General features: G+C 33.1%; 1 protein-coding gene across 1 annotated transcript in view; it reads right to left on the reverse strand.

Moving 5' to 3' along the window:
- The window catches only part of LOC142976923 (organic solute transporter alpha-like protein), a 26,459-nt gene extending 8,524 nt beyond the window's left edge, over positions 1-17,935 (reverse strand). The window contains exons 1-2 of the mRNA XM_076120533.1: positions 17,557-17,935; positions 7,124-7,272 (exon numbers count right to left, since the gene is read on the reverse strand). Coding sequence (XP_075976648.1) covers positions 7,124-7,272; positions 17,557-17,713 — 306 coding nt within the window. The 5' untranslated portion in view covers positions 17,714-17,935. The remainder of the gene's footprint in view (positions 1-7,123; positions 7,273-17,556) is intronic.
- Positions 17,936-23,875: the final 5,940 nt, after the last annotated feature.

A 23,875-nucleotide genomic window follows, 5' to 3' on the forward strand; every position in this document is an offset into this window, starting at 1 on the left:
AGGCTGCAGATTTTAATTTAGCAGGCAGAATTAATGCAGAAAATTATACATTTAGGATACTGGTAGACCATCATTAGCCAAAGTCAAAATCATAAAATTGTTGCCAAGGTTTAGAAATAAAAAGCTTAAAATGGGAAACGAAGGTAACTAGACCAGAAGGAACTCATAAATTATCACATTTATGTATTATGAGTTTATAATAAGTTTGTGTGTTAAGAAAAGAAGACCAAAAGGCCTTAAAACAGTGTCAGTAAGTAATTTACTTGATTTTGAATGACCTGTTTTAATATAATAGAATGTCTCAGTGGCGCTTTCGATAGTATAACCGACTGATCATGAGGTGTTGGGTTCTATTCTCGGGTTGAGCAAAGTGCTATTGGTCCTTTTTAACTTATTATACTTTTTAATAGTAGCCCAAAGTTTGGTAACGTGCTCGGCAAATGGCAATAGGCTCGCCTCCTTTTACATACGACAGCCGACAAGCATTGCCAATGGCGAAACGCGATCTATATTTTGTACGATTATGTACTTACTGTATTAAAACATTTTGATTTGAGTTTTGCAGGTTAATTTTATAGTTTAACATTCTGAAACTGGGAGTTAAACGTTATATTTCATTTTTCGTTTTATCTAGCGGTCACACATCTAAGGTCAATATAAGGTTGCTGAAACTACAGATCGGTTATCGGCTAGTAAATTTATATCCGTGGGTGAGTCACATAGCTATTTTATAAAATAGCAGGTTTAAAACCTTTTTACTTTGACTTTCAAACGACACTAAACATAGCCCTAGGTATAATATCTTTAGCTTAACTAAGGATTTTAGCTTGGCTGACATTGAGGTCAAGTTTGAATAATATTGTCAACCGAGATACGAATTGCTTAACAATAATTTTGCTGTACACAATACACGGTTCTCTTCGTTGGATTATGTACCTTTGCTTAGTGAGATTACAACACAAACATTACCTGCCTACAATAATATTTAAGCGATATAATCCACGCACGTTGCAAAAGCATTATGTGTACATATGAATAACTACGAGTAGGTAATAGTACATACTTACTTATTTACAGTAAAGTTATTCTATTCCTACTGTCATTTTATATAAGCATAGTTTAGTGTATAAAAGAGATGGTTGGTTTACTACTGGCAGTGCAATCATATTTAAATTAAAATTTTTCACTGGTACTTTGCTCCTATTGGTCTACTTCTTCAATTTTTCAATTCGCACCAGTAGTTCCTGAGATTAGCGAATAGCGCGTTCAAACAAACAAACAAACAAACTCTTCAGCTTTATAATGTTAAGTATAGATATGTTATGTATTACATAAAGTAAAATATTACACAGTTTCATATTACCGCGACTATGTAAACACTAATGAGAATTACCATAACTTCCTTATTTACCAACGGTAGGGTGAGAACCGCACAAATCTATTTAATTAATATTTCCGCTAAGAAAACAAATAAACTTAAAGTAAAAACTTCGTCCAGACCTAGACACATTCACATAGTACAAATTCGATGCGTATTGGCATTTCGCCCCCGTCAGAACAAGACTTAATGGTCATTTTTTATACTGAGATTGCTAAATCATTGTCCTTTTAGCAACATGACATTCGATTCGGACCGAAATTCGAATGTATACGCACAACACTTGAATCGATAAACACTCTTTGCTAGTATCCTTGCAGCAAATTGGCAAGGATACCTACAAACAAATGAAGGCGATAAAGACTCAGATTAATAGTTCCTAGACTATATTCCTACACAATACACTTTGACAATGAGTTAAACCTTTTCATAAACATCTATTATATTATTTATCAGTATTGAGATTAAATTTGTCGGTTCCGCGTAAAGCACTCAAATATGACTGAAACACAATACAAATCACTCAGTAGTTGTACGTTGCTATTTATTTTTTATTGATACAAGATTACAGTTGCCTTGACCATTGTTACATAGAATATAATACATCAATGTACCAAAGTCGTTTTATGATATCTTTTGAGCCCTCGCTGGTTAAAACTGATCAGGAGAATGGGTCTTTAGTCAGCCTTTCGACGATTTTTGTGAAAAGAAAAATATACGATATTGTATTGAATAGTTACGTACAAATTGGAAACTTTAACCACCGGTTTCTGAGTATATTTAGCGATAGTTTATCTATTCAATAGCGTTAAAACTCACACAAAAAAAACGCTATTGAATAGATAAACTACCGCTAAATGTACCTTAGACACCGGGGGTAAGACCATCAAACAGCACCATCGTCGTAGAAAGAAACCATCATTCGTTTAATCTCAATCATCGTCAAAACAAAACTTTACTTTATTTTTTCCTTAAGGCTCTATTTCCAATTGTAAACAACTTCAAAGAAAACACTATTAATCAGGTTTATATTATAACAGGCATATAACAATATTTCTCTTAATTAAGTAATACAATATGAAATAACAAATATTTCGATTGAAAAAATTACAAACATTTTAAAACAACTTTCTTATTTGTCCGCGTGGTCATCAGACGGTATTCGTCACCCGTCCGCGACCGTTGCGAAACGCCGTCTTTACGCAATAATGACCCACAGCCTGACGGTTGTACCCTACTTGCAGACGATTAGCATACTTATTTCTAAATCTAGTTTTTATATAGAATCGAAATATTTGAATAGCATACCATTGCTATGCTATTCAAATACAATACTTTAGTTCCCTAAACATTTAGACGAATAAACTCGTATGGCATAATATACTATAGTCTAATAGGTAAGTGGAGACTTGCTTCTTGTATACAAGGTTCGCGGCTGGCGGAGGTATTCAACATTCAGAATTTGGAACAAGAGTGGCCCCCAGGCTTTTGCAGCTAACGGCGACCTGTTAGATATAGATACTTTATTTTGAAAATACACAGAATTATTATAATTAAAATAATATTGCGTGTGTGCGTGTGAACGAGTGTGCGTGCGTGCGTTTGTTTGTGTGTGTTCGTGTGTGTTTGTGTGTGTGTGTGTGTGTGTGTAATGGTAATTAGTAATAAATTAATGGTATTCATAACCCAAAAAGCACCATGCATGCCAAGGACCTCTACAAAACCGAACTAGATACGCAAGTCCATGCTAAAAAAATGTAAATAAACGATTCACGCATCTAAATAACAAGTGCCCTACTAAAAAATAATTGCAAATGAAGGTTGAATAATCCGTGCAGTTGATCGCAACAAACAACATACTCTAGGTATTAATATGCAGATACTCAACACGCAATTATTAAAACGATCACTTAACTATTATGCTACTTTGTTCTCGTTTAATACAAAAGCAAGCAATTAATTTATCTATACGGTTGATGTAATCTTTGCTTTGTGTTTGTAAACATTGAACTTCGTTTTATGAAGGCTTAGATTTAAGTCATAAAGTAAACTATCTGAGTGTATGTAAACTACATGATGATTATGTTAGATGCATGGTCTAAATTAGTTGTATCTTTGAATACGACTGCTTATAGAGAGATTTTCTGACTTTCTGACCTCTGTTGACATTTCTTTGATACTGTTATATCTCTGAATTTTTTTCAGCAGTTTTGAAGATGATAGCAAATATAAATATTAAGAAGAATCTTCTGTAATATAGGCCGGAAAATCAAATCATAGTACATGAAATTGCCATGAAGAGTCGATTGACTTAAAATTACAAAGAAATCACTATTATTAAGAACATAATGACACTGTTTTTTGTACTTTTTAACAAACATTATTATAATTAATTGTTTTAAGTTATTATACCCACGTTATATCTTTATATAATTTTGGCTAACTTTGTAAATAAACAATATCATAAGTATACACAAATTTAAGTTCTGTCCGGCAACTGTTTGATATTACGATTTGGTAACTAAATATCTCGTCGCGAGTCAAAATGTCCGTAATTTAGACATCGCGTGAAATATACGATTTCCCCACAAAACTTTGCATGAACAAAGCTACAGCTAAAAATAACTTTACTGTTGCCTAAAGTTCAAGGTGACTGAAGTTTATTCTAGTTTTTTTTATATTCATCAAATATTTTCAATTTAAAATCAATTGACAATCGAGAAATAGAAAAAAGGTGTCTGGAGTATAAAAAAGTAGTTACGATTTCGGAACCTACAGAACTATAGTCCGTCAACTTAGTAGAGAAACTTGGCATGCACGAGTAATCTACATTATAAATAACAAGTCTATGTGCTTCTGAAATAAAGTTGCTGTATCACACAGACCACCGTCAGCTGCATAAGCCTACTGGTCACTGATGTTCTTAATTTTCAATTTTGTTCACCTCCGACATCTGCGAACTCTGCATGCAAGACTCTCAGCTAAGTTGTTAGATTATAATTCAAAGTACACTACAAAAACTCCAATTTAAACTTTGTTACAGTCAACAACTTTTAAATTTAAAACATCACATCGTAATCATTCATTCATTGGATCCAACATTTGATAGTAATGACTTGGCCACTTTGACAAGGGACTTTTTATGGCCAACCTTGGGCAAACTTGGCCTAAATAGTGCGTTGACCTAATTAATCGTTTTAGAGTTTAGGTGTGGCATACATGACAAATTTTCGTTCGTTTATTTCCGTATTTGCCTAGAAATATGATAAACTAGAGCCCGCCCGCGACTTCGTCCGCGTGGAACCCCTTCCGGTGTAAATCCCGATCCCTCGGAAACTCCGCGATAAAAAGTAGCTTATGTGTTATTCTGGGTCTTCAGCTACCTACATACAAAATTTCATCGTAATCGAATCAGTATTTGCGTTAAAGAGTAACAAACATCCATACATACATAGGTACATACTCGCAAACTTTCCCATTTATAATATTAGTAGGATAGTAGGATATCATTAACCTCCTGCCTACATTTGTACTACAAATAGGACATTAGACCGGATAAATTTCAAAAAAATATTTTGCCGCTTTTTAAACTGGTAGTTCCAAAACATTTAGGTGGTGGCATCTATCGAATATCTAGGTTACTAAATATAGGTAAATGTCAATTGCCGTGTGGTTCCCTTTTTGCGTAATGGCGACAGAAGATGGACGTGTGCCGGTGCGTGCATGCAGGGATAAGTTAATCGATTTGAATCATATTTAAATGTTGGTTCTTATTGGATTTTATGCTATTATTAATAAATTAAGACTATAAAATGATGATGTGCACTGTTAGTTTGATATAATTTTATAAAATATTGAATACACCATGATTTTTTGTTTTATGTCCTTTGCAGAGGACAAATGTAGACAATAAAAGTTTTAGTACTTAGACTTCTGATGTACTTTATACAGTACGTAAGTACATATTTCAACATATTTGTGGCTATTATATGACAATGCCATAGCTTCTTGACCTTGCCGGGGTAAATGCATGGCTGCATCATCGCATTTTTCAGGTTGAAAAGGATAAACATAAGAGTTAAGTCATGCAGCTGCGCAAATATAAGTTGGATTTAGCTTATTTCGGATGATGAAGGAAGAGATGACGACTATGAGGAGGACGATGAGTACGAGGAAATAGAGTCTAAGCACAAGAGGGAGAGAGCAAGCCGTCCAAAAGTTGCTGCACATTTACCCGATCATGGAGCAAAACAGTCGCGATGTAGAAGAGTGAATGTCATAAAAAAACACTGTATTTAGCAAAATATGTGCGGATATTTTTGTTTTACGCCAAACAAGAATAGTTTTTTTCGATTTCCACCAAAAAATAGAGTAGTTTATAGGTATAGGTATTAATGAAACTTGATTAATCCCTTAATTATGTTCCTAATTAACGACTGATTGGTTATCAAGAATTGTTGAAGATGAGAAAAGTTTAATTTTGATAGTTTTGTCTGGATGAAGTTTTCCTTTTGTTTTTTTTTTTAACTTTGTGAGACGGACATATAATTCTGACTATTGAAACAATGTTTAATTGGTGTTATATTCCTTTCCAAAACCCATTGTTTACCTTAAAACTAGTCTATGTCCTACACAAATCACATAGTAATATAGTCACTTTGTCCTACATATAGGACATAGTGAAAAACCGATTTTCCCGATGAAGGATTTTTTAAACTATTTTTCCTGTATATCATATCCTATTGTCAACACAATACTAAAATTTCAACAGCATATTCCAAAAAAAGGGACCCTGGTAGGCAGGAGGCTATGAAAACGAACTTATTTGGATAGATCGAAGGATTCGATAAAGACAGCGTCATTAGTCTCTATTGCCTTGTCATAGTCGAGTGGTTGATGAATCATCAATAAATTGCGACCATCAACACCATCATTTAACCGAAAGTTAACAACAAACAACAACTTAAATTAATGAAAACCACTACGTATAAACTCTGAGCAGTAGAGTACTTCTGTTATTTATAGTACCTTCATTCGACCAGGCCGTTTTTATGACGTGTTGGATAAAGATATTATAAGAAGTTAAAGTTAGGAGAACACCCGATTACGTCGGCAACCCGGTACTGGAGCTGTCCGTTCCCGGAATAAGATTAAGAGGGAGACCCAAGACATTCTGGATATAAGTGTTGCAGCGAGACATGAAGGCATGAAGTGAGGTCAAAGAAGATGACCTCAAGGATAGGGCGAAGTGGAAGAAAGTGTGAGGAAGGCTGATCCCACCATCATATGGGACGAGTAGCCAGGAAGAGAGAGAGAGAGAGAGAGAGAGAGAAAAATATTTTATAGAGTTTGTTATGGTTTTCATCCTCTATGAAACAAATACAATTTTAACTTCGTCAAATAACATTCCCATTTTTATCTTAGTCTGACAATTCATCCTAACTACTAACTAGCTTTAATTCTCATAATCTGAGAGAGGCCTCTACAATTTGAGTCGCTTAAAATTGCAACGTGTCACGCAATTTCAACGGTCACACCAGGTGCCACCAATATCTAATGATACTTTATGTATGTTGTTTTAAAATAGGTGATATGTTGGTACCTATATATTGTGAAAATTTTATCATTACGGCCGGTTTCGCCTGTTCTATATAAAAATTGATGACAAGTGGAAAGGATTCTATCGGATAGTTTGCTCGATCTCTATTTAACCAGTAACTTTGAAAATAAAAAGGTTATACTTACAGGATAAACACTCAATACAACGGCTACATGGTTGATGTAGCCCCGATAGTGTCGCATGGCTGCTCGCAACGTGATGAAGTAGAGTGTGAGTATTGAGATGAGCACCACCAGACCGCACCCCCAGAGTATCCATGCGTACGGGTTCAGAGCTGCAACAACATTATAATATCAGTTCAGTGGTTTCAGAGATGAAATGAATCTCTATTAATAAGTAAAATTACGATATCATTTTGTTTTTTTAAATTGGTCATTAGTTTTCGCAGATCTACAAATATTTATGCTTTTAAGTATAATGTTTTTAAGGGTTCATTTCTAGGCCATAAATCGATCTCATTCGACACTACTTGGTACCTATTTGTTTGAAATGTCCATTCAGACAAATTCTAAGTTCAGATTCAGGTCAATTTGATGTTAGCCAACAATAATCTTCTGAGAATTGGAAAAACTATACCTCTCATATAAAGTTTAAATTAAATTGACAGACATTTGCGTCCTCTAGAACTGTTTCTTATAAAAGCGTAATAAATAAATCTGACAATTTAATAAATTCTCGTAAATCTAGATAGGTACCAATGATTTATTTATCACTGTTCCAACACGACTAAAGGCTATAACCATGACATTTGTCACGGAAACAAACACTTTAATCGATATTCACCTACTTAAATGCAGTTTTATGAACGGTTGCACTTCGTAATTATTAGGTACAAGAGAATCAGATAATGTCTTTATAACACGTCGTGCATTGTATACACGAGCTAATAAAACTACAATTAAAAAATATTTTATTGGTGATATAGACACAAACAGACCATAAAATAATAGACTCACGCACTAACGGAAGTATAGTAAATTAAAAGACTGGTCAACTCCCGCGTATAGGTACCAATAAACCGGGATATATAACTGGATGTCCGCAGTTATTTTCCTGGCAGAATCTTTACACTATAAAAGTCCCGGTAAACAGCAAAGTTACTCCATGAACCTAGTTTCCCAAATCGACGCCTTATAGGGCAAAGCAATAAAACTAGCACCTTCCACACTTTTACCTCATCCATCCAAAAAGAAATCGATAAACAAGGGATATTTATAAGTACTTGTGTGAATAGTTTGTCAAATTAAAAGCACGCTTTTCTAATAAATAATAATAAATATCATTGGACAACTCACACACGGTCATTTGATTCCAAACTAAGCAGAGCTTGTACTATGGTAACCAAATAACTGATAAACATACTTATATATTTCTAAATACATACTTATATAGATAAATTGACAACCAGGCTCAGAACAAATACTCGTGCTCATCACACAAAGATTTGTCCCGGGTGGGATTCGAACCCACCACACGCGGCGCTACGGTTGTTGCGGCGAGGTGACCGCTTAAACCACTGCGCCAAACGTGCAGTTACAATACTGGCGGTATTGCGTATATTACCATAAAATATGTTCGTAATAGTAGTTGTTAATCAAAAACAGTTAGCTTAAGTAAACAATACATAATAAATAAATAAATAATACCTTTGTAATTGCTTACTACGTAGCGTACACATCGAGACATTTAATTTACATATTACGGTGGTATGCGATAAACTGACGAGCTGTTTAAATGAGACAAATTATCGTAACATCGTTCGTAAATACACTTGAAAACTGATTGGCATGAGGTCCTTTCCGTATGACACTAATTGTAGTGCCTACTGAACAGCAGATATCTGAAATAAGTACCGTCGAGTACCCAGATATAATTTAAATGGATTTTTGTACTACGTGCTTCATATAGGCATTCAAAACGTGACTACGTCTGATGCAAAAACTATTTATAGCAAAACTTGCTGTTAAAAGTTAAAAAGATTGAAAAAACTACAAGCCTCAGTGAAATACGTGTGGCGTGCAAAATCAGTTTGCCAGGATTTTTTTGTCATTGAACTTCTAGCAAGAGCAACTGGTACCTATTTAGGCTTCGCATACACACCTGAATCAATACGAGGACAATAATACCTTAACAATTTAAATAAGATTTCTATAATGTTTGAAAATCATAAATTATACAATTCTGCAAATATTTCAAGGTTTACATATTTGTATTTAAAACAAATATCTTAACAAATAAGTGATACCTACTCCAACATTTAAGGCGCTAAGTAAATTCAATTGTATAATAAAATTATTATTATAAAAATTACGTTTTGTCTGCAAATAATAATTAAGAAGTACCTACGATGTAACAACATTGTTTTTTATAGGTCATTTTAAAAGCTTACAATTTTACTAAGTCTTAAGAGGCATGTGTACTCTTTTTATGATAAAAATTGCGTTCATATCTACGTAAAATTATAATCTTAATTAATTTGCTTTGACGATATTTTTCAAACCAGTCCTATTAGCCAATGTTTATCCTAAGTTTTGGAACTTATAATTGTACTATACTATAGTAATTGTACTTATACTTATAATTTATAAAATAAAATATATAAGTATATATTTTTTTACTGAATTTATACTGAACTCAAAATTAAAACAATTTAAATAAAATTAATGCATAAAATAACAATTAAAACATTATCGCAGTCAAGTTTTACTGAAAAAATAGATAGTGCCTTGTTAGTTTTTCTCTTGTATCAGTTTAATTAAATTCATTCGATAAGCTCTCCGCTCCGTGTACATATATTGTATAAAGGTACATCTGACTACATATTTAACTCCGATCAATAATATTACTTAGTTGTGTACAACAGACGTTACCTACAATAAATTTTGGATACCTAACGTCGTTCCGTAAACCATTCCTCTTTCAATAACCTACCCTACCTTACTCTACATAATAATATCGTTTCATAAAGGTTGGGTAGCTTGAACACTCCCTATCCGGGCAGATTTTCGTTTTTAAATAAGCTGTCGTTTCATGCCTAATGGCAACACCTGCCAAAAGCTATGAAAAGGAAATAAGACTCGATAAATTCTTAATGGAAGTAAAGTACAATATCGAAATGAAAAGTCAACAGCATGTATCGCGTAATAGATACGTGTAATATAGCAAAGTTAATTTATTTTTAATTTTGAAATATGTACCTACGTCAATAGATAAAGGTTATTGACCTGGAAATTTAACAACGAAAACTACTTCCTCCCATAAATGAGTAATTTATAGAAAATAATATATTTGTTCTCATTCTTTATCATAAAGAAATAATTGAAAAATACCAGTTCCATGTCGATATATATTAAAACCATGCGATCACATATTTATATTCAATAACTTTTACGTACGTAAATAAATAATCCGTGGATATTCGTAATACACAAGTCATATAACATTATAACAGTAGGAAGAAACGGAAATGTAGTTTTCGCATGAACAGGTTAGCGTAAAATGCGTAATACATTCAACATTCACACAAAACGTTTACGGGCAGTGTGGGGAATGGCAGTAGGAAATGTGTCATGCCTTCAATTACTGTAAATATTACGTCATTGTATGTACATTTTGGCCGAAATAAACGGTCCGAGGGTGCCCAAGGGATGGGGATGTTGCTTCTAATTGTAGTGTTCATACTAACGCTTATTTTATTGGGTTTAGTGGAATACAACAGTTAAATGGCAAGTAATTTGATAATAGTCTTTAATGAAGCCTTGTTTTTACACGCTATGTATTAATTAAAAAGATGGAAGACTAATTGTCACGATATTTTGAACTCAGATTTCTAGGATTTAGAATTATTTCTGGAAATTTGATAGAGACACGAACATTCGCACACTGTGGTTTACTCAGTTGTAAATTAATTATCTGTGCTTTATGACGAAACACTTTAACGATGGAAACTGAATCAAATCTTGAATAAACCTCAAAAACTCTCTATGCGAATACTCACATTGGAATTCATTGGGAAAATAATTTTAAATCACGTCGCCCTTCCAAACAAAATGGACGATGCCAAAATGCAAAACTTTAAAGGTAAGCAAGTAAATTAATCCAAAAACGATAAAACCAGTACGCGTGATGTTATGACGGAAATCAACTCTCACGAACATGTCTTTGACACTGAAATTGTTCTCATTTTATAAGCTTTTATGAAAACGTAAGAACGACATATTTACAAAACATCCTTAGTATACTCTACTACTTATTCATATGGAGTTACACTACTGTATTTACTATTAGTAAACATATACCAAATGTTATATCCTCTACAAAACATTAAGTAGTTTAAATTAATTTAATTTTGTTCTGTTACTTACAATCAGTTTCAACATCGAAATCCTAGCATACGTTGATTACTAATCTTCTTACGACCTTAAACTTAAATAATTCCAAATGTTTTATGGAAATTAGTTTTTCAAATATAATAATTTAGGTACATCTTTCCTTCCTAGCTCCCTTCCAAAGTAGACCCTAATAAAAGTCTAATTACACGTGCTACTTAAATATGATATTGACCTTGTTTAATTAGTACAATTGGATGAATTGAATCAAAGCTGTCCGTCTTCAGGGAATTCATCATTGGTAGACTACGCAATTAAACAATAAATGACACTTAACTATGTACTTTGTATTCCTGCCTCCGTAATTGACAAATCTAAATATAACTATCTGCAAGTGGAGGCCAAATGCGTTGGTATACCAGGACTGGATAGGAGACATAAATAACCACAGACCGAAGATACACTACTGCGGTTACGTGCAACCACCTATTGCGGCTTTTTTTATAAAAAAGAACTTCGGACAACGACTCTACTCTGTAAAGAGTGTGTAGTTTATGGAAGACTAGCTGACCCGCGCAACTTCGCTTGCGTCACATAAGAGAATGGTTCAAAATTTTCCCCGTTTTTGTAACATTTTTTACTGGTATTTTGCTCCTATTGGTCGTAGCGAGATGATATGTAGCCTATATATAGCCTTCCTCGATAAATAGGCTATCTAACAGTGAAAGAATTTTTCAAATCGGACCAATAGTTCCTGAGATTAGCGCGTTCAAACAAACAAACAAACAATATTAGTATAGATTAGTATAGATAAATAAGCAGCAACATTGCAAGCTTCTAGCTTCTTTGTGCAGGAATATTTGAGTGGCTTGTATGTTAAAAGAACTGTTTTACAAATTATACAATATTTCACGCCGTGAAGGTTATCGGAAGTTCGTAATTGCGCGTGAACATGAAATGAACCAATCGTTTTTTAATGTATGCTTTCTCCCGAACACGACCGTAGAATGTAATACATATTATAAGTTACGGTAATTTTCTAGTTTTAGCATAACTAAGGTTAGCTGCACCGAGTCGTAAGTTGCTAACACGCAACATAATAACACGGATTAAGTTCCAACCGGCATAGGAAACTTTCACAAGTCGCGTGGGTAAACACACCGTAAATAGCCCGCCATTAATCACCATATCTCAAGGTTGCCATACAATTTCATTACATATTTCTGAAGACAATAAGAGGGTACTGTTTCATAACAAGCGGTTACAACCTCGTGTTAGTAATCCATTAGCTCGAAATATGTTTATCAAGCAATTTGTACTAGCTGAATTTATTACGCTTAGGGGATAGGCAAAACAGCCATAAAGTTAATAACATGTTTTGTTTTGGGCAACAGGAGGCTGTTACGCGTTTTATATGAGTTCTCGTGAACCCTAAGTTTGATTTCAAAAGTTGGAGAAAACTCTGGAAAATGTAAATTTGAATACTAGTTTCTAATGTCGCAAAAAATAAGAGCCTGTAACACATTAAGCCCCTCCATAGATAGAGGGAAAAAGTTAATACATGTGTTATATTACCAATATGAGTGGCGTTTATAGCAATTTGAAGTATAGGTACATCGTTCATAAAAATTTCTCAATGATTTGATGAAGGAAGTAATAATGCTGACGTAAGAAAGAAAGGAAAGTCATTACATACACGTGGCGTTAACATAAGCGATTATTACTATTGGTTAAGCTTAAGCAGACAGCAGAGAAAGACAAAAATAATCTTATAACAAGATGAACGAATGATAGTGAGGCAAGGAAAGTTTGTAAGGATCGTACCAAGTTGCGTTCTTTGATCTCTGCCCACCCCCATGGGTTAAGGCGTTATATTATGTGTAATGTATAATTTGTACATTGTACTTACCTCTATTATTTCAGTAAAATATTTATTAACAAAATATAACTTTCTCAAGAGCAACTTTGTTCACATAAGTGGATACACGATTTAATTTGAAGATGAATCTTAAAAGTCTACCGGAATATTTACAACCTAGTCCTTGCGTTTCAAGTGCACTTAAATGCCAATAATTATATCTAATGAAGTATTCAGAAGTATATTTCAGTAGAGAATTGTCATGAATCCTTATCTGATACGAACTGAAAATTGAAAAACGATTATTTACTTAGGTGTGAAAACAATGGTCAATGACTTTTAACACTGTGTTATTTATTTAGCAGAAAATAATTCTAGCAGCCGTCATAAAAAAAAAACAAACTATAATGCCTCGCGAATAATTTAAAACAATAGGCATCTACGTAATTACAAAATGTTATCAATTTTAAATGTGTAGTGTGTAATTATGTACTTAGTCGGTATCTGCCCAAAAAGCTCAAGCCAAGCCCAGGTTTTGGTTTAGCCTTGCTCCACAAACGCTTTGTTTTAAAAGGTAGGGTTCTGTATAATTGTTGGCAGTCTCTAGTAAAATTAATCATACAAAATAAACATACTAAAAAACTTTAACAAGCGACACAGAAAACAAGTCTTTTGTCTTTTTATTTTTCACTGATTCTTTAGATTGGAAGGGCACTTGTTTGAATGTACAGAAAATAAATCGACGTAAACATAGGCAGGTAATTATATTCTACAAAAAGGTTTACTGTTTCCGAGTACATAGTTTTTGGAATTACCCATTGAAGCGATCAATACCATTTCTGCTTCAAACGGAAAGTACCGACAAAGATGCAACTACACAACAACTTATCTGTTTAATTTTAGTCGAAATATTCTCTTTGATATTTCTTGTATTTCAAAAGCGTCATTGTGTTTTCACTTTTTAAAATATTTGTTACTTTACGCAAATTCTCGGCTGCTAAGTAGATAATACGCCTTTTGTTCTGTTCTGCAGTTCTTTGTCTTTCCGTTTTTTACACTTTCAGTTAGTGTGTAATATATTCTATTGCTCTATACATATATTTTACATAGAGATTTACCGTCTAACAGTTTCTATTAGAAGTTTTATTATTGCAACTTATACTTTAAAACCTAATACTGACATAAATTTGTCTCCATGCTGCCATAGTAAAATAATATATTAATGAATAACAAATTGAACAATAAGTACGACTATAGGTGCAGTGTGCACTACTTTTATAACGTACGTATGTCTATAACATACGAACAAGCTTTATGTAAAACAAGTAGGCTGAATGGTAGGTTACCTGTACATCAAGGACATAGGACGTTAAAAAAACAAAAAAAGAAACAAAACTGCACTCGGCTCGCAAAATGACACTTACTTTTATTTTATCTGTGGCCCGTTCAAATACAAGTTAATTACATTCGAGACAGATCTAGGTGCAGTAGGCACTATTTTTTAAAAAAGAATAATATCTCAAGCCTCAGGTAGTAATTATACTGGCCACAGAGAAACTATTTATCAGATAAATGTCGAACGTAAATTCCCTTGAACTTTTTTAGTTTGGACACCCTTAATGATTCAGGAAACATTGAATTATCTGCCGACAGGCACGAAGGAAGTTGTATTTGCATTCATATTTTATTTTATACTCAGTAACTACTGATGTTTTATTGCCTTTAACAAAGGGTTTTACCCTACGAATTAATATTATATTAATAATGCGAATTTTGTAAGAATGGTTTGATGTCTTTGTTACTCTTTCACGAATAAACTACTGAACGGATTTAAATAAAATTTGCAACACAGATAGTTTATAACCTAGATTAACACAGGACACTTTATCATGGGTAATCTTTTTACGTTGACGAAGTGGTGGGCGGAAGCTATAATTCATTGTTAATAGCTAAATATCAGCACTCTTATGCACTGGATAGTCGATCGATAGAAGATCGTTTTCTATTAAAATATATAACTATCGGGATTTGACATACCTACAAATTTTAATACTATGGCCATAGCTGCATAGTTCTATAAAACTCAATTCTTTCATCGTTACTGTTTCGAAGTGCATTGTTCTATTTATAAATACAACAATATTTATTAACTGTTTATTAAAGTACATATTACTTACGTTATCTAAATTAATTGCCAATAAATCATTAAGCTGCTGTGTCATGTATTTTTTTGTTATTCAATGCAAGGGGTGGATAACTTTTAAAGATATCCGTATTATTAATAAATGCAACAGATCCAATATGTAAATATTGAAAACTTAAATTAGAATCTAATTTTAGCTTTCAATTATAAAAAGCTTAAATTAGATATTGGATCTTTTGTAAAGGTGTGCTATTTTTATCTTTAAGACTCCGAAAAGGTAAACCATAAATTAATTTTTTATGGATCCCAAATTAATTTAATTTGAAGACCCATCATGTTAATAACTTCAAGTAATATATCAATTACGTATTAAACTTTGATTAATATCACACATGTAAATTAAATTTTCGAAGTAATTTGGTATCTTTTCGAATGTCTTACAACATAGGTGCCCAATGGAGGCAATGCTATCCTCTAATGGGTGCTGGAGTACTTCTTTGGGTTCTACTTACAGGACCAAGGATAAATTTTATTTTATTAAAAAAAAATATAACCTATATAGGAGGTATATTTTTAAATTTTTTAAAGAGTCCACAAAAGTTTAGCTACTTTTTTTAGTCTACGGTATAAACCTATATAGGAGGTATATTTTTAAATTTTTTAAAGAGTCCACAAAAGTTTTGCGACTTTTTTTAGTCTACGGTATAATTGGGTGTCTGTAGGTTTTCACTAAATACCTATATTTTATCGTAACATCTATTATTTAATTATTTGAACTACCTATTAATTACCTAGCAGTTTAACACCACCACTTAAGGGGTGTTAACTTTTAAATCAATATGTTTCGCATATCAATGTTATTACAATGTTTCTAAAGGTGACCTGTAATTGCTATCCAATAACTTAAATGTCAGATTCAATTAATACGCTTAAAAGGTTTATTTTATATCTGAAAAATAATATAATAAAGAAAATATAAGTAGTTTTAACACAATCATACCGTAAATGGATCTGCCGTATAAGTGCATATTTTGTAATTGTTTAGTATAGATATGTAAAAAAGATGAAATAGAATATTATTTCAATGATGTTTCATGCGTTCTATTAATTACCACGAAATCAATATCTTCATTTTCGCTTTTTTATTTCATGCGGAATCGAAAACAACCCATGAAGACAATGACCAACCATAAAACGTCCAGTAGGCTTTAAAAGACCATAATTAAACTAAGTAGGAAGTATTCTTACTTGGATCATAAAATATTTATTATTGTTGGAACCAATTGGATGCTATTATATGTAAAGCTACAAGAATCGAGTCACGAATCTTTTGTCTGGTGACGCTTAACAATCGAGATCCCACAATCAATTATACATTTAAATGGTAATCAAACTTAGAACTAGGTAGAACTTAAAATACCACTGAAGACTTATAAATAACTTAGTTGTGCAAGACATGATCGATGTAAAATTAAAAACGTTTGCCAAACATCCATATCCGCATCTCGCCAAATTCAAGCGTCTCTGGCAACACGCAGCATAATTTTCATACCATATATACTATTAGCCCATGTATTTAAATATAATAGACCCTGATAGACAATCTTACTTATTTAAGTATATAGTCTAAATAATCAAAATAAAAATATACTGGGAAAAGAATATGGAAATAGACCGATTAGTTATTAAGAGCTAAGCTGCCATTAGGGAATTGTTGTACCCAGGCACTTAAGATATATTTTGATAAGTTAACAGTGTATTAGAAGTAATTGGCATAATATTAAATATTGTATCTATAATACAAGTAGGTAAGTAGGCATAGAAAGAATTTTCGGAACAGTTCTTGGCGGCTAGTCAACTTTGACAAGTTACTCTTGGGCAGCGTGACTTTGCTGGCCAAGTGTAACTATGTGGTATGCGGACCATTTCGTTTGTCCAGAATAATACTTACGTACATAACATAACTATAATAAAATAGATAGATGCTTTAACTTTCGTCTTTGTTCCTACACACAAAAGGGTTTTAAATTATTTGAGACAAGCATAATTATTTTTTTGTCACAAAATATTAAATAAGTACCAATGTAATATAATGGTAAGGCTAAAACTCTCGTTAAAGCTGTCTATAATAAAAGCGAGTAACAATAAATTAAAGCTTCTCCGTAGCTTCGGTCTTGTTTCATATTTTACAATATGTTTTTGCATTTAATTAATAAAAGATAAAATTACCTGCGTAATAAGATGCGAAATCTGGATGATTGCTGTAACTATGGCACAACATTGTTGAGTTTATCGCATTATTGGTTTCGGGAGGCGATTTATCCGCACTTATGTGACGCGCGATCAAGACGCGCGACCCACTGCTTGCTTCGCTTAACAAATCCATGTTTTCTTACAAACTTAGTAGGATAATAGAAAGTTTCACATGAAAGTCAGTTGTTTGTAATTAAAAATACCAACTTTTATTCACAACATGGTTCTAATGTTTGTAATAAGGTGGTATTTCACTTTAATGTTTTTAGTTTTCGCGCGTCAACTGCCTTCGTTATGATACGAGCATCGAGGCAAAGGCATCTGAGCATACTGCCGACTTGCCGCCATGCCGCGGTCGCTGCCGATTGCGTTCACTTTCTTTCGACATTTTAGTGGCCTGTCTGCGCAACGACATAGCATTACTACTAGTGATGTAGAGAGAGAAGAGGTTTCTTCTTCAATTTTAATGTTCAAACAACAGTATGAAATTGCTAACAAACGGTTAACTTTGACTGTTATCACTACGTATCTGATCCATTTTACGTAGGCCAGTTATCTATGGCAAAGTTATGATAAGATTACGTAGATACTCTTCTATTGTCAGTTTGTTAAAACCAGACTTATTCATTAGTCTACATTCACATAAATAGGTAGCTACATAAAATAGGTACATAATCTGCTGTTAAAAATTTGCTGATGAGCTGATGATTAATAGTACAAGTATGTATGTTTCATTAGGTAAATAAGAGTTAAAGGAATCTAGAAGACTGTTGTGAATATTATTAGTGTATAATTTTATTCATTGATACTGCATTTTATTTAAGTTATTTTTATTATTTTAGAATAATAGTTACCTTTTTAATTCAGATTAAAAATTCCCTGATACAATCAATAGTCATACGTATTTGCCAGCGATAAACGAATGTAACTTTTCATGCGTCATGGGTGGAAATAAATAAAATAATTGCCATATGTATCTTAAGTGTCACTTCGTCATTAATAGGGCAAAGACCATTATTATAGTTACCTTATAAATTATAATAAGTGCTCTCGAATTGAAAACAAAATATTTCTAGGTAACTATTGTTATAAGATTAGTCATGAACGTTGAATGACACATACGGAATTCTTTCAAGGCACCTACTCTTATCGAAAATATAATGTCTGCTAGTACATTTTGAAGTGTTAATGTTTTTGAGCGAACTGTAAATGCTATGGACATATATCGTCATGGTCCTGCCAAGTTTACTCAGTGAGTGAGAGTTTAGACAGTGGTATCGCATGCACGTTACCTGGAACTTGAAAAGAGCCTGCAACAGGTCTCTGTTAAAGCGACTCCACTTTGCTATTTCAAAAAAAAAGACACAAATATTTGTGTGCCTTACATAATAACTGCCAACTGAATAAAAAGTTTTGTGAAAAAGTTTCGATCAGGTAAAAAGACTATCGATAAAAAAGTATCGACTAGTGGCAACACCATAAGTCGGTGAGGTAACACCTTGGTAACAGTTGGACCGGGTAATATCCGACCGACTTCATGCTCTACTGTTATTATTGCATTCATACATTAATAACACCGTGCTTTAACATCCCCTATCTACTCTTAACTAGGAATTAAAAAGTTAAAATATTAAAATTTTGATGTTATTTTAATTCGATGTTGTAAAATTTGTTACATTGCAGACTTGGCTTAATTAGGATGACTTAAAATTTTCTCCAGTAGAAAGCCACACCGTATTTCACTCTGTAACACAATACAATATAAGTACCTAACTTGACAATGGCCCTTTCCCAATGTTTATATATGAGGCGTCCATAGCCAGTTGCGCTCATTAGATGTCGCTTTAAGTAGCTACCGCTACAGAATAAAGCAAAGCATAGCTCTCTACTCCTCTTAATTTTTGATAAAGGTTGCATTAGCTAAACTTCGCCTTACTTTATAGATAAGGTACAGGCGTACGGCCGTGTTTGTAAAAGTTTTACCATATAAAAATATACCTAACTTACACTTTTTATGTAAGGGAATAGAGATCCCAGATTTATTTTTGTTAGTGGTAAGCACTTAGGTACCTACTAACTTGTTAATAATGAAGTGCAGTATTTATGGTGAAACTAGTTGTTAAGTTTGGAGTTTTCATTCGTACTGATTGGGTAGTCTGTTAAAAGAGTTCCTAAACACCATATTTTAAAATGAACTTAGGTAGGTATACGTTTTTAGTTTTAATAGGTACCTAATTATTAATGGATAAAAGCCCCTTGTTTGTTTTTCATGTAACTTCCTTTACCTATCAAATACAATTAACATTTTGTTTTCCTCTTTATTAGTCGTTAGTAAGTACCCAATGATTGTTTATAATAACATAACATGAGTAAGATTTGTAAATATGTTTATTTGCGTAAACTTACTCATTCGGCTAACCTACTTATGAGTCAGCAGTAAGCTATTGCTTTACTTATAGAAAACTGACTACCTGTTACCTACTTTAGTAGGTGTCTAGAACACCTTCCATTGAAAGTTACATGTAAAACGGGTTAAAAAGTATGTTATATATCATCATAAATAGCAAAGAAGCTCCTACAAAAAAATTGTGTCTTTGAAACGCTTCAACATTTTAAATTGCGCTAAGATTTAATACTTTGTAAAATTGGTCCCGCTACTCACCACTAGAGTGCGTTGTTCTAAAATAACGCATCGCTCAATAAATATTGCCATTTCAGAGTTAAGTATTGGTAAATTGCTGTTAGATTAATTTATAACTTCTTAAAAATCATACAATTTTATAACACAATTCGAAATATCGCAGTTTTGTACAAAATTCAACAAACAATTTGTCTATGGTTATTTGTATAACCAAAATATTATTAGTCTTGATAATGTTTTGACGGTTAAAATTTTGCATAAACATAAACCTTTGGTCTCTGTTATTTAATTTATGTGTATGTAAATAAGTCGTGAAATGTAAATAAGCTTTAAATATAGGTAGGAGATCACGCATGAAAACTAGTTTTGTGTAGGTTACATGTTTATATTGTTAACATCTTACAAATAAATGGTATTATGCTGTCTGATGAAATATATAACATGAATGAAACAATACTATACCTACTAAACTAAGTTTTAAAGAAACATGTACAGGTCATATTATAAATCACTATTTATTTAGCCCAAGTGCACAAAAACGTGAAAGAGAAAACGTGCCAGCAGGTTAAACAACGATAATAAAACAATCTGAAGAAACAACGCATTTTATTTTATTTTGTTTAATCAAAATATTATTATTTATCTATTTAAGTAATATTTATCAAGACATTCGTATCTACTATGTATTTATTACTGAAATCTCACGTTGCTTTTATCTAAATCATTTATATATTATATAATAAATGTAATTTTAATACAAAATTTAAACCATGCGACTGCATTTCATTTTCAAAACGAATAGTGGGTGCGACAAAATGACAAAACAAATATGGTCAGGTAGTAGGTACCTACCTATTTAGGTTGTTGCTGAATTAGAGGAAGGAAAATCCTCAAGTATTATTCAATAACTAAACATAGCAGAGTATGTTATACCTACCTACAGTTTAAAGGAGTCGACAAAATAATCTAGGTTTATTTACATCTACGTTAGAATAATTACAATTTTTAAAATTATACCTAGTAGGTGTATTACATCTCTTTTTTGTTTTAGTTGTTATATAATTGTTGTATTTCCTTCAATACATTCTGCTTGGATCACGTAACAAATGATTACAAAATAAAATTAAACGTAGTAGCGTGTGTTATCTTTATTCGAAGGTCAAAATAAAGGAAGTCATCGTCCAACAGAATTTTACATGACCACAGTTATTTTAATTTAGAGCTTAATACTTGGTGTTTGCACTCAAAATTGTATATTCAAGAATGTGTAGTTTACAGAATGGCTACAGTTTTATCGCCTGTGGGATATACGGATAAACACGTGCTCTTAACGCAGTTAGAAACGTGCAAGAGCATTACCGAAATACCGAGCTAATAATAAATGTACGAGCAGACTCAAGGCAGGTAGATATCTACTTATCTACAAGACAAAATAATCTGTCTCATGGAAAATGTAATCACTTAGGTACCTACCGACTAATAATAATATATTGCTAATAGTTGAAGTACTTTTAGTACCTACATTACATATTATTATCCAAGTACTTGCTGGGTAGGTACTTGTAAAACGACACTAGAGTTGTACAAAAAACAACACGCTTTACAGAAAGCAACGGTCGCACTATTTAGGAGTCAATGACTCTATAGCAAGCACTGTGAAATTACCATTGTAATAATTATTTCCCGACATTAGCACTTGTTTCATTCTTAAAATAATTCATATACTCCTCAGTGATATATTTGAGTGCTATTATGAACACTCATACTCATTGACACCGTTGACCTAAATATATTGGGGTTTAGCTATAATTAAAAACATGTAAAAATATTTATCAGAAAGACAGCGCTATTATATTTAAAAGATTGGTCCAAGACACACGTATGGCAATCATAACAACATCAAACTAAGTCAACGTGATCATAGTCTGGAAAAAACCGAGGGCATTGCCCGTTTTTAGTTTTGTTTCGACGAAACGTACGATACACGTACATTCGTACATGCCTACATACAAATCAGCCTCGCTTTTACACACATACATCGGCCTGTTATTATTTTGAATTGTTAAATATTACAATTGGCGATAAACTTAATTGTCATTTGTATGACAATGATGTTTTTACAATGAATTAGATAGCTTAACACCAGAAGTAGTAAACATTCTACCTTTCACCTAACCTGTTAACTAAGTGAGAACAGTAGATTAATTTATTATTAATTTTGAATTTAGCTTAAATTTAAGCTTAAATAGGTACCTATTACAAATAAAATTATTACTATAAACTGCAATATCTTAAATAAGTATCTATTACTCATCACTTGAGCGTTACTCATAATATAGTGACCACATTCGCAATCGAAACGTTAAACATTTTTTACACCTGCTTCTACGAAACGAGTGATTAACCTGCCCTCTTAAAACCTAGTTCTATTTATTAAAATCTGTTATGATTGGGTAAGCCATTCGACCGACTTGCTAAACCAACTAACACAGAGATAACGTTCACTATACAGACATGTCGAGTCTGTCTTGTGTTTATTTACGTCCATCGTATTGTTTGTATACAGCCCGGCACGACTGCGCATCTGACTACGTCATTACTCCCCCCTCACTTGTTCCCCCGCTGAGACCTGTCTTTCCTACGCTGGGGTCGAGCTGGCTCACTCGCTCATTCATTCGGCATTCGCAAACGTTGTTGCTCGCCGCCCACTGTACCGGTGAGATCTCTAGTCCCTTGCTAAATCAATCTTTAATTTCTAATCGTCCTACGCTTCACTATGTTGAAAGAGAGGTCAAGATATGACACTCGTCACTCCACTGAGGAAGAGGGACGTCCGCTAGCATCCAGTAGATTACCAGCGATCGAAGAGCTCACCCTTGGCCTGAAACAAAAGCTTCACCTGCAGGCTCGGGCTCGAGCTGCACCTTACTACATTAGAAAACAAGAACCCGTCGATCTTGTCGAAAGGTTGCTGGAGCAGCGTGCCCTTGTCGCCGAGGCTGTCCGGAGATTACAGGAAAAGAAACAACCGTGTCATGAAATTTCTGTAGATTCATAATTTATAAACAAAACGTTTTAGTTGTGAAAGTGTCGAACGTGTTGTGAAATCGCTTGTGTGTAAGAAACGTGTCGGGTTACAATGGTGCTATATGCGGAGAGTGTGCGAGAAAGAGATAGCCACCAATGACGTGTCCCGCACGACACGAGTCACGAGAACGAACCAAAATGGCCGCGCGTACTCTACAATCATAATATTTATTCTTCGTTTTATAGTGACCTTAACTGATCATGATCAAAGTACTGAATGACGTAACTAGCCTTTAGTATTGTTATGCATTCTCATAGTACTTATTTCTAATGATTACAACTTTGTGACTGAATGTTGCGTTAAGACATTTCCATCTTATTAAATTAGATAATGTGAAGTATAATTCAAGAGCTTTAACTATTGTTTATGTAATTATTTAAAGTATTCGATAGTAAATGTTCGTCGTCTTTCATACCTAAATAATGTTTAGTTCAATGTTTCAAGTGAACTGCTTGATTAGTTTTAAATATATCTCATTGATGATCTACACTACATCAGTTATTTCGTTAGAAATGTTTACCCACTAGCGAAATACCTAACGTATACATTCAATTAGGTCATTTTAG

This window comes from Anticarsia gemmatalis, chromosome 12 (assembly GCF_050436995.1).
Source record: "Anticarsia gemmatalis isolate Benzon Research Colony breed Stoneville strain chromosome 12, ilAntGemm2 primary, whole genome shotgun sequence".
Taxonomy (NCBI): Eukaryota; Metazoa; Arthropoda; class Insecta; order Lepidoptera; family Erebidae; genus Anticarsia; species Anticarsia gemmatalis.